General features: G+C 54.1%; 3 protein-coding genes across 4 annotated transcripts; 2 read left to right on the forward strand and 1 right to left on the reverse strand.

The window, feature by feature from the left end:
* Positions 1 to 680: 680 nt before the first annotated feature.
* Positions 681 to 4,811, reverse strand: EIF4EBP2 (eukaryotic translation initiation factor 4E binding protein 2; the record flags this gene model as incomplete). 2 transcript variants are annotated; one of them, XM_083866982.1, is made up of 4 exons in its annotated part: positions 681 to 2,912; positions 2,995 to 3,171; positions 3,855 to 3,980; positions 4,748 to 4,811. In XM_083866982.1, the coding sequence occupies 4 exons, from the start codon at positions 4,794 to 4,796 to the stop codon at positions 2,881 to 2,883; spliced, it is 384 nt and encodes a 127-aa protein (XP_083723108.1). In that variant the 3' UTR covers positions 681 to 2,880. The 2 variants fall into 2 exon arrangements, with proteins under 2 accessions (XP_083723108.1, XP_083723109.1); XM_083866983.1 differs by lacking the exon at positions 4,748 to 4,811 and having other exon boundaries at positions 3,855 to 3,993.
* Positions 4,812 to 4,884: 73 nt separating this feature from the next.
* Positions 4,885 to 11,822, forward strand: LRRC20 (leucine rich repeat containing 20). Its single transcript, XM_083866981.1, has 4 exons — positions 4,885 to 5,037; positions 5,850 to 5,999; positions 7,488 to 7,655; positions 11,253 to 11,822. Exons 1-4 carry the CDS (start codon positions 4,968 to 4,970, stop codon positions 11,402 to 11,404), a joined length of 540 nt encoding a protein of 179 aa, XP_083723107.1. The 5' UTR covers positions 4,885 to 4,967; the 3' UTR covers positions 11,405 to 11,822.
* A 937-nt stretch (positions 11,823 to 12,759) lies between these two features.
* NPFFR1 (neuropeptide FF receptor 1) lies at positions 12,760 to 16,947 on the forward strand (the record flags this gene model as incomplete). Its single annotated transcript, XM_083866287.1, has 4 exons — positions 12,760 to 12,997; positions 14,789 to 15,082; positions 15,711 to 15,810; positions 16,152 to 16,947. The coding sequence occupies 4 exons, from the start codon at positions 12,760 to 12,762 to the stop codon at positions 16,945 to 16,947; spliced, it is 1,428 nt and encodes a 475-aa protein (XP_083722413.1).
* Positions 16,948 to 16,982: the final 35 nt, after the last annotated feature.

A 16,982-nucleotide genomic window follows, 5' to 3' on the forward strand; every position in this document is an offset into this window, starting at 1 on the left:
CTCCAAACCCTTGGAAACACCCTCCCAGCTTCACCCCTGGGATCTGAATGCTTTGGGAATGTGAAGTGCTGCTGTGGTATTTCACACACAGAGCTGAGGTGTCCTCAAGGGATGCATCCCCAAGTAATGCTGGTGGCCCCACAAAAATCTGGGGGCACCCTCTGTAGCCAGAGGGAGGGGACAGACATCCCCTTGCTGCCCTCATGAGGGAAAAGGCTTTTGCTCCTCAGACCTCTCCCCAATTACAGTGGATGGTATAAAAGAGACTGACCTGTTAAAAAAAAAAATATATATATATATATATTACAATGTAATATATTAAGATATATTAATGGTGTCCTATCCCTGAATGGTTCAAGGCCAAGGTTGGTAGACACCTTCCACTAGACCAGATTGCTCCAAGTCCTATCCAACCTGGCCTTGAAGACTCCCAGGGAGGAGGCAGACACTGGAGACAGGACAAACGATCAGTTTGGGGCAATTTTGCACATGGGAGAGCTATGGGAAAATCAGGCCTCTGGGTATGTGACATTTTGCAATTTAACCCTCAGCTGCTGGATCTGGGTTTGACCCTTCCTTGCTCTCTGGGCATGACTGGGAGATAGCCCATGAGAGGAGTTTGCTCCAAAGGGAATAGAAAATCCTTCCCACCCCCTGAATCACAGTCCAAATCATCTTGATTTACAAGAACCAAAATGTTTATTGATCTCACTGTAACAGCAACCACTGACGAGAGCTTTCTCCTCCCACACACCTGCTTGAAGAGACGGTAAAAAACAACAGAAATCCCAAATGGATCCCCTGACTAGCAGAGGAACCCTGGTGAGGCCAGGCACTCCCTCCCTGCTCAGCCTCAAGCCCGTTTACAAGAGAACCGGGAGAAGGTTGCTGGGATGGGGAACAGAGACACAAGGAGGTCGGGAAAGGGGGCATTTGGAGAAAAAAAATAAAACATCAAAAAAGGTTTCCCTCCGGCTCCTGTCCATTAAGTCACGTTGTCCTTGGATATGGTCTAATTATTTTTGGCTAGTAGAGCAGGTTTCCCACAAGCAGCTGTGCTGAGGGCGCCAGGTCCCGGCATCCACGGTGGCCAAGGATGTCCTCGCCCCCTGCCCCTCCCTCGATCCGAGGGCCTAACCGACCTCCTAGGATCTTCGCTTCAAGGAAAATATATTTATTTATATATAATATATATATTTGTGTGTGTCTTATCACCACCCATCCACACGCATATGCATATTGCTACTCGCACTCACTCACTCGTGCGCCTACGGCGGCCGGGCTACCGCGCTCACCTCACCTCCCACGCCAGGGAAAGGATGGGAAAGACAACCCATTCCCTGGGGTTGTGCTTTTGCTTCTTCCTCCCCCCACCCCCCAAAACGAGGGGCAGCCCCCTCCTCGTGAAAAATAAAAGCAGCTGGAAGATGGGAGCTTGCCACCAGCGCCGCCCCGTGCCAAACACACCTAGAGAAATAAATTACGGGATGGAAAGTGCACAAAGCCTGTGGGATGTCCCCCTCCCCAGCACAGGTCCCCCAGGGCTGGGTACCGAGGTGGGGGCCGAGGGAGGGAGGATGGATGGAGCAGGCACTCAGGTGGGGGCTGCTAAAATGGCACTTGGGAAGGTTGTGGAGCTGGTGATGGCTCCCAACAGGTAGTAGAAAAATCAAAACTGGGGGGCTGGTGGGATTAGGGGGCATGGCCTGACACCGCTGAAGCCAGGCACGGCCTTGGCCAGGGCAAGAGTCACACGGAGAGAGGGGGAAAAATAAATCCCATCTCCAGGGGAGGTTCAAGATGGCCACGCCATGGCAGGCTGGCAAAGGGGAGGGTAACGTGGAAATGCTTTATCCACGACAGCATGATCCGGCTGGGAGAAATCCCATCTTGAAAACTGAGCAGAGGATGGCATTGATGGCAGCACCCTGCGAGGAGAGCACCCCATCCCTGCGGTGTCTGGTGAGCCCCCACAGCCCCCAGGGACACCCAGTGATTCCTGAGACATCCAACGGTGCCAGAGGGATCTCCCCCCTGTAGGATTCACATTTTAAAGGGCTGGGGGGGTAAAAAAAACCCAAGCACTACAAAGCACTTTCCCAGAGGCACTCGGCCCCAGCCCAGAAGAAGTCATTGGGCGTAAAGTGCCCCTTTTTAGTACCAAAAATAAAAGCAAGTGGATTTTATAATATATGGCTACATTGCTGCGAGTCCTGGCTGGTGGGTGGGGGACACAGCCCCTGGCTGGAGGGCCAAGATGGAAGAAATCCGGGTAGAAGAGACGCAGACATGCTGGCTGATTCCGTCAGGGACTACATCAGACCCCTGGAGCACCAAAGGGAATGGGGTCCCAATGTTGTCCTTTGCTGAATGTCAACACATCCCCAGGACACTCAAAAAATACCCTCCCCAGGGTGCAAGCAGGTGCATGATTTTAGAAGTGATGTTTCCCCCTCCTCCTGACAGATTGCCCAAATTTTCCAGGAGAAGGGGGCAAAGGGGGTGACAGAGCTCCAGAACACTGAGCTGCTGGCAATGGGAGGTTTGGGTAACAAGGGGAGAATTTTGGGGGGGCATGAGGCAGCAGAAGAGGCAAAAGGATGTTTTAAAAAGAAGCCTGGTAGACATCAGGCTGCTGGCCAGGGGGAAGAGGAGGAATAGGGCTGGATCCAGAAGGGATGCTCCATCTGGCACATGCTGGGACCGGTCACCGGCAAAGGGGGAGAAGACAGAGCTGCACTCCCCCCAGAAAAGAGGAGGAGGGCAGGGAGGGGACGCTGGTGGGGACCACTGCCACCTCCACCTCGCCGGGACGGATCCTGCTAAGCCGAATGGGGGGCGCACAGGTCTGGGGAGTCGCTGCCTCTCCGTGGTTCCCGCTCAGATATCCATCTCGAACTGAGCATCGTCCCCTGGCAAGAGGCAAGGACAGCAGCGTTAGGGGTGTCATCCTTCACCCCAAATCCTTCCTGTCCCACCCCAGGGGTCCCTTACCCATGGATGGCTTGCTCTCCTGGTGGTTCAAGTTGTTGGTGTCCGCTTTGGGCTCCTCGCCGGCCTCGCCGGGGCTGGTGACACCGGGAATATTGGGGAGGTGACAAGGCGGGGTCTTGGCCATGGGGGAGTTGCGGCGGTCCAGCAGGAACTTGCGGTCGTAGATGATCCGGGTGCCTGGGGGGAGGACGGGAGGAGAGTGGGGGAATCCGGTTCGGCAGCGCTTGTTTGCCGAAGGAGTTTCCCGCCGGCCGGGACGGGCGCCGCGGCCAAGGTTCTCCGCCAAAGATCGCCGGGGAGGGCCGGGGGTGCGCGCCGCCGCTCTGCCCGCTCTTATCTGGGCACGACAGGCGATAATTCGGCGCTGCCCAAACACCCCGCCGGCAACTGGGTCCCGCAGCGATCAACGCTGTCCCGGGGCAGGGACCTGGCAAACTCCCGGCAGGGGCGGGAGCGCGTCCCGGGGATGCCGGTGGAAGCGGCGCCCCGAAACACCACGTGTCCCTCTGCCCCGCACAGCCACCGGGCGTGTCACGGCCCCGCGGTGCCGGGGCGGGGCAGGGCCGAGGCACCGACCCTCCGGTGCCCGCGTCCCGCCGGGAGCTTCCTGCCAGCCCGTCCCGGGATCCAGCTGGGATCCCCGCCGGGACCCTCCGCGCTCTCGGTATGTCCCGGAAAAATACCGAACCCATCTCCACGCGTGAGCGGCGAGGAGCGCGGGCGGCAGGCGCTACATATCCGCACCACGCGGAGGGGATAGAGCGCGGCGGGCTCGGAACGCCCGCGACACGCGGCGCTCGGGGCGGCGGGCTGGCCCGGGCGCGCTCCCCGGGAGGCCCCGGCGGGCGCGGCGCTTTTACCTCCCGGCGTGGTGGAGAAGAGCGTCCCGCCGGGGGTGGTGCAGTAGTCGGCGGGGAGCTGCGCGGCGTCGCTGAGGGTGACGGTGCGGGTGGGGATGGCCCGGCTCTGGCTGGGCTGGCGGCCGCCTGCGGACGACATGGCCCCCGCTCGGCGCCGCGCTTTGTCCCCGCCGAGCGCCGCGGGCGGAGCGGCCCCGCCCCTCCCTGGCCCGCTCCTCCCCGGCCCGCCGCCGCCAGGGGGCAGGTGCCGCGCCGCGCCGCCTTGCCCGCGCCTCCCACGTGGTCTAGCGGTTAGGATTCCTGGTTTTCACCCAGGCGGCCCGGGTTCGACTCCCGGCGTGGGAAGACAGGACTTTTTTCTTGTCAAGGGAGGTAAATGGGTGGTAGTAGTGGTGGTGGTGTCCCTGTCCAGGATTCCTTCGGCCAAAATGTTTTGGCTAGAGCGAGCTGAATGAAGTCACCGAGAAAAGGCGCGCATCCATATATCCCAAACCAGGAAAGGGGGTGTGTCCCCATATCCCATACCAAGGAATAGCATTCATCTCCATATCCCGAAACAGGAGAAGGGCATGGATCCCTATATCCCAAATGAGGAAACTGGTTGCTACCCCTTATGCCAAACCAGGAAAGGCCATGCATCCCCATACCCCACACAACGAAAATACACCCACACCCATATCTCCAACCAGGGAATAGGATTCATCCCCACATCCCAAACTGGGAAGATGGCATATCTAATATCAGGAAAGGGGATGGATCCAAATATCTCAGACCAGGAAAAGGATTCATCCCCATTTCCCAAACCAAGAGAGGAGATGAATACCTATACCCCATACCAGGAAAGGGCATGCATCCCCACACTCCAAGCCAGGGAACAGGATGCATCTACGTACCCCAAAACCACCATCCTGGAAAGCCGGGAATCTCAGCCCTGAGGGACATGCCAGCCCCCGCACAGCCTCCCTCCCTCCCTCCCCTGGGAACACAGATCCTGTCGGCTATTTTTAGTATCCCTCTCCCAGAGGCCAGAGTGGCTGGTGTCTGCCTCCAGCCCTGGATCCCCCAGTCCGAAGCGCATTCCCGGCGGGGCCGGCCGCCCGCCTGCACAAGAGGATGGGCGAGGCGGTCGCCCGCGTGGCCAGGAAGGTGAACGATACGGTGGAGAACAAAAAGGATTCCCTGGGTAAGCCCGGCGCTCCGGCCCGGCCCCCGCTTGGGGCCCGGACAAGGATCGGGTATCCGGGAGCAGGGCTCTATTTTTCACTGCCACAGTCTAAAAAAAGCTGTCGGCGTTCCCTCCTCGCGGCTCTGGATAAGAGAAAGGCTCCCCCAAAGGGCCCTCAGCCCCGCAAAGTTAGAGCAGGTTCACATAATCCCATGGGATGTGTCCCTCCTTGCGAGTAGTGGCAAGGGAAGATTCTTCCCTGTGTTGCCTTGTCAGATTTGTGTTTTCCTGCAATTTCCCCATTTCCAGCTAATACCCAAGAGAGGGCTACAGTTCATCAAAGGAGAGAGATGAAAGCCACTGCTTTTTATTCCCACTGGATTCTTGGCCCTGGGATATAAACCAACGTATGCCAGGAGCTGGAGCATCATGGCTCAGGCTCTCCACATCCTCCTGAGAGAAACGTGGGAGGATGGAGCTGGCTCCATCACCCCCCCACAGTGGCTTTGGGGAGGGGGTAGGAAGCAGAGCCCATCCTGGGGCTGGGATACAGGTTTTCCATCCCTGGCGTCTCCTGGGAGGGGAAACAGAAACAACTTAGGACAAAACAAGAAGGTAAGAAGCATAACCAAGTATTTTTCCCCTCCCCACTGCTTGCCATGGGACAACAACCCATGACCATGAGAAATCCAGCCAGGAGCATGCCCAGGGAAATCCCTGCTCCTGGAATAAGCATCCCTGTGCTGCTCAGCTCCCCCAGGGAATTAGGGACACAGGAGAGCAGGATGACTGAAGTTATCAGACCCTTGCCTGGGTCTCTCTGTGTGCAGATTTGGCCAACTGCAAACTGATGACCTTCCCCGTTGGGGTCTACAAAGCCATGAGGAGTGTCACCGAGGGGATCCATCGCATCTCCCTGGCCAACAACGAGCTCAAGTCCATCACCAGCCGATTTGTCACCACCTTCAGCCAGCTGACAGGTAAGGGACTGCCACTTCCAATCCTCTGGGACATTCCAGCAGCCCCCAAGTTTCTGCAGAAGGGGCAAAGCACCCAAGAGTCTCCCCTGAGCTCACACCTCATTGCAAGCATTAGTTCAGACCCCTAAAAATCCATTTCTCCTTACACCTTCTGCCCCTTGAAGGAGGAGGACACTGATTCTGCTCTCACCCACCCTTCCAAACTGGTATTGGGCTGCTGCGGGGTGACTCATCACCCTCCAGCTCCCTCCAAGGATGGGGCTGAGGATGGAGGAAGACAGGAAAGACAGCTTGGGGATAACAATGGGGCATGGAAGGGACGGGGCAATCCAGGCTGTGCTGACTAATTAGTTCTAATCAGTGAGAGTTAATCATTGCAGAAGATGGGAGCAATCATCAGCACCACAGAGACACCTCCCTGGTGAGCCCAGAGAAAGCAGCCAGAGGCTAATCCACTAAAAAATGGCCATGCAAGCATCCAGAGCATCCAGCACCACGATATTGAATGCTGAGGACGGCACTGGGGATGCTCTGGCAGCTTCTAAAATCAATTTTGTTGCTACAATGTACCACACAGATGCCACCGTGGTAGGTGCCTGGGGAGGCTTCCCTTATCTGGAGCCAGAGCATCGTCTGTGAGAACACCCTTAGGCTGGGGAAAGGAAACACATCGAGCAAAGGAAATCAATTTTCATTTTCTAGACAGCACAACAAGCCCTGAAGGGAAAAAAATGACCTTGTTTCCCAGCAAGGGCTTTGCTCCATCCGTGAGCCAATCACTCCAGCAATGAACTGCGCTGGGTCTCAGCAGGAACAGACACCCCAGGGCTGGGGACAGGCTGAGTAAGGCAGGACCTATAAATACCAGGCATTAGCAGGGGCAGGGCAGCTTGTGTGGGTATTTATAGTGCCAAAAGCCCTGTGCCACTGGAGAAGGGCGCTGGGACAGCAGGATTTGGGTTCTGTCCCCAGGAGGGCTGCTCCTGGCCCCAAAGGAGCTCATCTCTGGGGTGAGAAAGCATCACAGCATCACAAAGTAGATATTTTTCACATCTAACAACCTTTCTTCCACCATTCCATTTATTCCTCAGAAGAGGTTCAGGCACATGAATATAGAGTGTTAGCCTTAAGCCGTGACGAACGTCCATTGGGGAGGTAATTGCATTGACTTTATGAGGAAATATTCCTTATTTTTTATAGACCCTGCTTGCAAAAGGCTGCCCAATTTCATTAGGAAAGCCTGAGGAAACCAACAAAAACATCACTCCTAAATATGCTGTTCCTAGAAGGCAAAAATCTTCAATGGCAACCACGGGGAAGGGAAGGAAAAAAAAAAATAATTAAAAAAAAAAAAATTAATAATTGGAGCTGGAATCCCACTGATGGACCTGGCAGTCCACGGGGGACAGAGGCTGTAAATCAAGCCATGCATTAGTTATTTTCCCGTCTTTTTCCCTGTATCCCACCACCTCCCTTCTCTCTTCCCAGAGCTCAACCTGGCGGGCAATTACCTGCACCGCCTGCCCGAGGAAATCACCTCCCTGCTGCACCTCCGGGCCATCGACCTCTCCCGCAACAGGTTCCGGCGCTTCCCGGAGCCCCTGGCCACCGTCCCCGCCCTGGAGACCATCGACCTGGAGGAGAACGAGATCGCAGGTGAGGAGGAACTTTTCCCACTGGAAAAAAAAAAGGGGATTTAGCATCACCCGAGGGGGTGATGTTAAATAATCAAAGCCTGCTTAGGGCTCTGATTATTTGCCTTTCCCGGTGTTTTCACGCCTTCCAGAGAAAAGCCACTGCGGGCATAGTGGGAGCCAAGCCCCATTCAAGCTGCCCAATTCACCACGCTGGGGTGGAAGTAGCTCTTAAAGGCACCTCCAGCTGGGGTGACCCAAAATCCTCAGATTTCGTCGAAAAAGAGCTGATTGCAGAACTCGACCCCAGGAATGCTGGGCTGGGATGTTTGCTGCCAGGCTGAGCAAAGACAGGAGCCCACCTGAACATTGCCCAGAACAAACAGGAGCTGTTTAACACTACAAAATCCCCTAAAAATTAAACTAAAGGAATGGTAAAGAGAGGCTCAGCCCTGCAGCGGCAGGAAAATCTTTCATGTGCAAAACCTGAAAGCTTTGGAGTCTCCAAAAGCTGGGCAAAAGGGGCAGCTGTTGTACTGAGATAAAAGTGGATTTATTTAGGATGCAGCTTTCAAAGAGCCTGGACTGGAGCACCCCACAGCCCCCACGGACCCCCAGGGAGGCGAATATCTGAGTCCACTCAATTTTGCTGTTTTATCTGGGATTGCTTCAGCTGCTGCTGGGAAAGCTGCTCCCTGCAACACGAGGTTTATTAACAGCCTCACATCAGCTGCTCCCCAGCTGTGCCTGTAGAAACATTGGAATTAAAAACTGCTTCCACGGGAGCCAGAGAAAGATACAGCCGTTCCTCACCCTCTTTTTCTCTCCCACCTCCTGGAGAGAGCTGTCTCACCTTTAGCTCATCCTCCATCACTTTCTGAGTTTAATTGGCTGATCTCGATCTGAGCCTGGTCTCCAAACAGCATTTTCCCCACCTCTTTTGTGCAAGCAGGATGCTGCAAGAAGGGAACTCAGCTTTTTGGTGCCTTTTTCCCTGCTAAAATGCGGGGAGGAAAGGCTGCATCCAGGGTTGCACCCAGCTGGATTGATCCTGCGTTGAGAGGAGAACAAGGCTGCCAGGTCACCTCCCACCAGGCTCCCCTCAGCTGGGAGGTGTCCACCAGATGCGGGGAAAATAAAAGCAGAGTAAAATTTAAGAATTTCAAGCCAAAATGTTGTAGAGATATGTCTGAGTAGTGCACACGACGCTGCCTGGCTGCAGAAATAGGTGACGTGAGCTTGTTTTACACATTTTCTGGAAAGGGAAGAGGTGGAGACCAGAATGCCAGGGAGTTTCAGCCCGGTTTTTTCCAAGGAAACAAAAACCTGGGCAATCACATTGCTCCTACCAGCCCTTCCCAAATAGGTTCCAGGCTCCCCTGCTCGTGAGCTTGTGTTTGAAAGGTGGTGCTGTGCCAGTCCTGCCTGACCTCCTCTGCCATCCCAGGGATGCTGGACAGGTTCCTGCCAGGGCTGCAAACCCGATTTAAAAGCTCCTGCTGAAACAGCTGAGTGATCTCCTAAGACATATTGAGCTGGAAGTGGTAGGTAATGTTTTCCAAAGGGAAACAGGAGTGAAAGAAGATTAATTAATGCCTGCCTGGAGCCTCTGGGCTCTGAAAGGACACATTTAATGCCACAAGCCACCCTTTTCATCTAAATAAGCTCTCAACCCTGGACTGTAATTATGTATATATTACTGTCAGTGCTTTTAACTCTTTCCCTGATAATTAGAGTTATATCAAATCACCATTTTAAACCCTCAAATCCATGGGGATGTTGTGGTGCCTGGAGCTTCAGCTTCTCTTTCCCTTATTCCTTGATTAATGGTTTAATAGGGATGATGTTGAGATTGCTGCCAAGGCTGGGGAGGTCACTGCTGGGGGCAACTGTGGTTCATTTTATCCTCTTGAGAATGTCAAGATGGGACAAAGGGGGATGGTTTCAAACTCAGAGTAGGGTTAGATGGGATATTGGGAAGAAATTCTTCCCCATGAGGGTGATGAGACACTGACACAGTCATGCTGTGGATCCCTGGCAGTGTCCAAGGCCAGGTTGGATGGGGCTTACAGCAACCTGGGACAGAGGAAGGTGTCCCTGCCTCCATCCAGGGGGTGGACTGGATGAGCTTTAAGGTCCCTTCCAACCAAGACCATACAATGATAGTAGTTTCACTCACTTATTGTCACATTCTGCTTTGACTATGTAAAAGCCATTTCCCTCCCTGTTTTTTGATGCTTTGGGTTGTTTTTAGAGGAATTCATGGCTCGCAACAGCCCTACAGCTACAGGCTGTGTGCCCTGCCTGTCCCTTCATGCCAGGGGTGAGTCACTCCTCCTCACCTGGAATTAAGGTGCAGAGCGAGCTGTTCCCAGCCTGGGAAGGTCTTGGTCCCCAAAATACTTTACCAAACTCCCTAACTTATGCAAAATGAGTGAAAGCACTTTTAACTTTATCATGCTGCATAAGAGGATGATTAAACTTCTTATTCTCGACTGAATTAGATTATGATTAAATAGGAAAATCTATGAAAAAAATATTACTTTTGTGCTTCAAGGGAAAAAAAAAAAAACCAAGCAAAATGATACAGGGGAATGGCAGTGAACAAATCAACCATGAAGAAGAGTTATTAAAAAAATTCATGTGAAGCTCTGCCTGATGAGATATGCACTCCTAGGGAATTGGTGTATGGAAAATAGCACCATTTTCTGAAGCAGGAAGAGAGAAAAAAAATAGGCATTGAAGTGTTTCAGTCCTTTTCCAGCATAAAATAAGCTTAATAGTTTAAAAATCACATCATCATCTACCAGATATAATTACAACACCCCAATTCTGCTTCAGGTGCTGCCAGAGGGAACAGGAGCTGGGATATAAAAGGCTCTTATAATTTTGCTGGCCAAATAAAAATAAATTGGTTTAGCTGAATCAGACAGGTGGGCTTTGCAAGCCCAAAATATTGTGAATTTTAGCAAAATCTATCACCTTTTAATGAGCTTAATTAGGTTAGGTTTTCATATCAGTCTCCTTCTTCTGCTCTCAGTGGATTCACATTGGGACCATCCAGCTGAGCTGCACCTTTTTTTTAATGTGGAGTTTGTAAATGTAATGTTTTCGAAAGGAAAACACCCAAATTCATGGAAATTGCAAAATAGAAGGGTGCCTGTAGATGGCTGAGAGCCATTTTGCAGCCTGTCCAACAAGGGCAAAGACCACGTGCCCTCCTGTTAGCTTGGAGAGGGCTCCTGGGCATTGCAAAATCGGGGGTAAAATCAGGGGATAAGTCTTTGCATCCCAATTTAGTATCCCAGCAGCGTTTCTTTTAGGACTGGGAGAAATGGAGGGCAGTGCCCACATTGGATATCTTGGTGTTTGCACCTTGCTGACACATTCTCTAGAATCACAGGATCATTTAGGTTGGAAAAGACCTCTAAGACCATTGAGTCCAACCAACAACCATTTGCCTGAGCAGCTGGACGAATTAATATTTCACTGTGTTTCTGTTCTGATCAAAGCCTGCAGACAGGCAGGAGCAGGGTTTGCTGTAGGCTGTGCACCAAGGGGAGCTTCCACCCCTTCCACCCCTCCAGGACGGATTCTCACCTCCGTGCTCTGTTTCCAGAGGTGCCGACGGATAAATTGGCCTCCATGGCATTGCTGCGGAGCCTCAACCTGCGGGCCAACCCCGTCGGCCCCGAGGTGCGGCTGCTGGTCCGGCCCCTCGTTCCCTTCGACCTGCTGCTGTCTCCAGAGGAGCCCATCCCTAAAGCCTGACAGGATCCGCAGCTGTCCCGAGGGGTGACTGCCCACCAGAGTGGTTTGGCTTAGGTCAGTCCCTGCTATGCCCCCGTTCCTGTCCCAAAGCCGCAGCCAGCGGGTCCCAAACTCGAGCGAGTGCCTCGTTTTTTCCTAAATTAAAAGCAAGCAGCGGGGCTCTCCTGTGAAGGATGGCTCTGCCAAATCCCAAGCCTGGCAATCTGCTGCTTATGTGTTTTGGGGATGCATAGGAGATGTAACACAGGTGGTGGGAGGTTTGGGTAAAGCTGGGGGGGATCTGGATGTTCACCTTCACAACCAGACAGTGATGGGGAGCAGCTGGGGTGGTGGAGGGCATCCCTGCACCTGTAAGGGTTCTTCCTAGAATTGCTGGCGTGGTGGTCTGCCAAGTGCCTGATTAAATGCTTTACTGTTACATCAGGGGGTTTGTATCTGATTAAATTTGAATACCAACCTTGTCCTTTAAGAAGCCCCTTCCCACAGCTGCTCACTGCAGCCTCCAGCTGGATTCTCCCAGACCCAAGCAGCATTTTCCTGGAAAAATCCTTGTTTCCCAAGGAATTTTTCTTCCCTTCTGTTTTCTCACCGTGGAAACCAAAGTGATCCAATGCCAGGGGGTCCCCACATGCTGCTCGTGGGTGTTCCCAGAAGTGTGAGTCCACCTCTCGGGTGCTGGCGGTCCTCAAGTTGTGCTGGTTCCCAGGAAGAAGAATGTCCTAGAGAGAGTGGTTTCTTGGTGGCAGAGAGGCCATTACCAAGCACACCCATGTCCCTTTAGCAGCTGGCTGCCTGCAAAAAAAAACCCAACAACTCCTGGGAGAAACTCCAGGTGTTATCTCAACGCCTTGTTTAAACATCTAGTTATTTGTTCCTTTGGGTATTTAAGGGACAAACACATCCCGACGCTGTGTGCGGGCTGGGGACAGCCAGGAAGGGTAAATCCTGTAAATATTTGACTACTAGACTTGCCAAACTTTGGTAAAAGATTGTGGTAAGAGATGTTGGGCATGCTGGAGCAGCTGTGGTTGAGAGGAGCAGCCTGGAGCCAGGACCAGCATCCCTAAACATCGTGTTGCTTTTCCCTGTGTGTGGATTGATGGCTAGGGGATCTCCCCACTCATCCTGAGGCTCCTGGCATATTTTCCTCCCGGGATGGACAGAAGCGCTGCTGGGGACACCGGCCATCAGCTGCCAGCGTCAGTGTGGGGACCTCGGCGGCAGCGAGGGGACACAGACCCCGACTCTCCCTGAGGAGCGAACCTGCTCCCTCCCTCTCCTTGCCCGGCGCGGGCCGCCCGCCCCCGCGCTGCCTCATCATCGGCGGGGGGCTGCGTGCGGGTCCCCCGGTATCCATGGCGATGGGAGGCTGTTTCCCCCCGCGCCCCCTCCCCTTCTCCGCTGCAGCCGCCGAGCAGCCGCAACCGGCGCGGCTTCACCGCAGCGGCGGCACCGGCGCTCCGGACCGGGCGGGAGGGACGGGGGAAAGGACGGGGGGCGAACTGCTCCCCTTCCCCGGGCAGCAGATCGCCTCCGGCGGTATCCCCTGCATGGCAGCGGTGCAGCCCCCGGAGGCGGGTCAGGCCGGCGGAGGTGAGTGCCAAGCCTGATTTATTTTATCCCCCAAAAAAGCAGCCCTCATCCCAGCCCCCTATTCCATCAGACCAGCCTTTCCCTGCGGTGGTTTCCCACAGCCAGGCAGGTGGTCCATCGTCCCCCGTCCGGTCCCCCCATCCCCTTGTCACCACGTCCGAGGTGTCAGTGCTGAACTGAGGACGCCTGCATCCATCCATCCATCCATCCATCCATCCATCCATCCATCCATCCATCCATCCATCCATTCCTCCACCCATTCATCCATCTAGCCACTCATTCATCCATCCAGCACCAACCCGGGTACTCAGCAGCCCCTTATTTTCCTTCCCCCATCTTCCACCTTGCTTTTAAAACCACCTCCAATTCCACAGGATACCAACCTCCTGCTCATGCTGCACTGCAACCCCAAAAGATAAAGTCCAGCAAAGTTTTAGGCTTAATATCACAGGTTTTGGGCATTTTCATCACAGTCTTTGTAATCGCTCCTGCTTACAGAGCTGGTTCACTCATCAAGAGAATCTTGCCCCCTCGATCCCGCTGCTCCCTTGCCTCTCCAAGAGGCTCCTTCGTCTGTGCCGGCTGCAAACTCCCCCAGAGCCTTTCTGAATCCCCACTAGAAATGTGTTGCCCAAATCCTGCACCCGGGGCTGGGGTGTTAGGGGCAGGATAGGCCCCTCCTGTCCGCCGGAACCTTGAAGAAGCCGATGGTCCCGGCGGCTGGGAAAGCATCTCGGTTGCCGAGCTGAGCACCAGCAGCGGCACAGGGAGTTGCTCCGGCTGCCCACCACAGCGGCTTTGGAGGGCTGTCTCAGCGCAGGGCTGACCTGCAGGCGCTCAGGCTGAGCCTTAAAGCTAAAATGTGCGTTTCCTTGCCTCGCCACTGCAGCCTGGGTTTCCCTGGAGTGAGTCCCGTCACCGCTGCAGGCAGCTCCTGCCCACGCCCGGCATCCTCCCGCAGCCCCGCCTGGGGAAGCCCGAGGGTGCGAGCTGCCGAGCCCCGCTCCCCATAGTGACAAAATGCCACCCCCGCGCCTCCATCAGAAGCTCCCAGATAATGATCAGAATGACAACTATCGCTTTAGATGGGAGGGGAGGGTGTCCTCTGCCCCAGCCCCTTTCCCCTGGTTATTGCAGCTTTGCCAGGGAGAACAGGATTTTGCGGAATATGGAATTGTAAACCTTGGGAGCACAAGGAGAAGCAGCGGCAACTACCCGGGGGCAGGGATGCTCCCAGGCCAGCCCTGACTGGGAGCACACGGATACAGCTCCCATGAGGCTGGAGCATTGGAGTGTGGGGATGTGGATTTGTCTTCTTTGCATCATCCCTAAAACAAGGCCCACGAGACCAGGATGTCTTCTGGGCCGCTCTAATTCCTCATTAAAAAAAAAAAATGATGCAAATAATAATGATATCAAGTAATAACAGTATCAAACAAGAATTGGTTTATCAAATAATTATATCAATTATTTGATATAATTATTTGATAAATATTATCTCAATTAATAATTGGTTATCAATTATAATTATACCAAATAATAATTATATCAATTGTATCAAACAATAACCATGTACAATAATAATTCAACCGAGGTGCTGCAGACCCTTGAGCTGTGTGACCCAAGGAGGAGGAGACTTGTTGGGGCACAAAGATGAGTCCAGCAGGACATGTCTCAGCCAGTCTGGGCACTGGAATAAATATGAAAACCCACCTCTGGAGGCATTAAGAAATGAAAGGAACAATTGCTTTATTCTCTCCCAGCTTCATTTTCCTGCCTTCCCTTCCCAAGGCCCTTCCAATGGCACCTGGTGGCCCAACTCCAGCGCCAGCCACCTCCTGAGGGAGAACTACACCTTCCTGGCATACTACCAGCATTCCTCCCCTGTGGCCCTCATGTTCATCCTGGCCTACACCTTCATCTTCCTCATGTGTGTGATTGGCAATGTGCTGGTGTGCTTCGTCGTGGTGAAGAACCGCCAGATGCGCACGGTCACCAACATGTTCCTCCTCAACCTGGCCATCAGCGACCTGCTGGTGGGCATCTTCTGCATGCCCACCACCCTGGTGGACAACCTCATCACAGGTGAGCAGGGCACACAAATGGAGAGAAAGTGTTCCCCCATGCATGAGTGGGAAACATCTTTTTTTTGTTGTTTTCTTTGAGGTTTTGGCCATTTTTGGTAAAATAAGTTTGATCCTAATGCTGCATTTGCATATTTGTTTGAAGTGCAGCCATTCTTCACCAAGCAATGCTGAAAAAAACTCCTATTCTTCCTGCATCCACCTTCAACCTGTGCTGGCTCAGCTCTGCCCGCTGACCTTTTCAAAGATAAGGGAGTTGGGAGGGTTCAGCTGCAACAGCAGCCAGGCCATAGGGCAGGGTTTGTATTTATTGATTATGGGGTGTGATCTATGTATTGCCTGATAGGTATTAGGGTCAAGAAACAAGATGAAAGTCCTTCTGATTGAGGATCCCAAAGTCGGTAAAAAAAATGACAGCCACCAGTTTCTAAGTGCAATGTGCCAACCTTTTTTACCAATTTTGGGGCTCTCCTTCAACAATCCATGCTGCTAAAGGCTATCTCCACACAAACCCCCTGTTACGAGCAGACTTAGCATCCCCCAGCAACAACACAGTGGCTGTTAGGGGACACATAAAGGGAGCTGGGTGAGCCAGAGGTACCTACAGTCTCCATGGTGTCCCCTCACAGGTTGGCCCTTTGACAACACCATGTGCAAAATGAGCGGCCTGGTGCAAGGCATGTCTGTCTCCGCCTCTGTTTTCACGCTGGTCGCCATCGCTGTGGAGAGGTAGGTTGGCATGGGAACCTGGGGATGTAGGGATGTGGGGACCAAGCAATCTCCAGCAGGTCCAGGTGCCATGTGCAGTTCCCAATGAGGGAAAACTCCTGGGAGTGTCAGGAGCCTGTCACAGCTCTCCAGGAGGACCACAAAGCTGTCCATGGAGCGTTCCAGCAAGGTGTCCTTCCCCACACTGGGCTGAAAACACCAACCTATCTCTGCCACCAAAAGACACGTGTAAAGAGCAACTCACCTCACCCTCCATTCCCACCCCTGGGTCCTGGCCACCCTCCTTGCCCAGGGATGTCCCCACCAGGTGCCCAAAGCCACCGCCAGCTGCTCTCCCCCAGGTTTCGCTGCATTGTCCACCCCTTCCGGCAGAAGTTGACGCTGAGGAAAGCCCTGCTGACCATCGCCATCATCTGGGTGCTGGCCCTGCTCATCATGTGCCCCGCTGCCGTCACCCTGACTGTCACCAGGGAGGAGTACCACTTCATGGTGGACACCTACAACAACTCCTACCCTCTCTACTCCTGTTGGGAGGCCTGGCCCGAGACAGGGATGAGGAGGATCTACACCACCATCCTCTTCTCCCACATCTACGTGGCTCCCCTCGCCCTCATCGTCATCATGTACGCCCGCATCGCCTTCAAGCTCTTCAAGTCAGTGGCGCCTGCCCATGGTGGGGAGGAGCCGGAGGGGAGGAGGATCTCCCGGAGGAAGGCCAAGGTCATCAACATGCTCATCATTGTTGCCCTCTTCTTCACCATCTCCTGGCTGCCCCTCTGGACGCTGATGCTGCTGACGGACTACGGGCGGCTGAGCGAGGGCCAGCTCCGCCTGCTCGCCGTCTACGTGTACCCGTTTGCCCACTGGCTGGCCTTCTTCAACAGCAGTGCCAACCCCATCATCTACGGCTACTTCAACGAGAACTTCCGGAGGGGCTTCCAGGAGGTCTTCAGGGCCCCCCTCTGCTCGCTGCACTGCCAGCGCAGGCCCTGCACCCCCCGGAGCCACGGCCACGGGACCCTCCTGGGCACCCGCAACCGCATCTTCACCCAGGCGCCAACCAGTGACTCCCCGGCCATGTCCAAGTCAGGGCCGCTGGCCCCGTGCCGTGCTGGTGTCCCCGCGTGGGATGGCTGAGGAGCCGTGCCCACCAAACCACTCTGGACAAGGGC

This window comes from Zosterops lateralis (genome assembly GCF_965231275.1).
Source record: "Zosterops lateralis genome assembly, chromosome: 8".
NCBI classification, from domain to species: Eukaryota; Metazoa; Chordata; class Aves; order Passeriformes; family Zosteropidae; genus Zosterops; species Zosterops lateralis.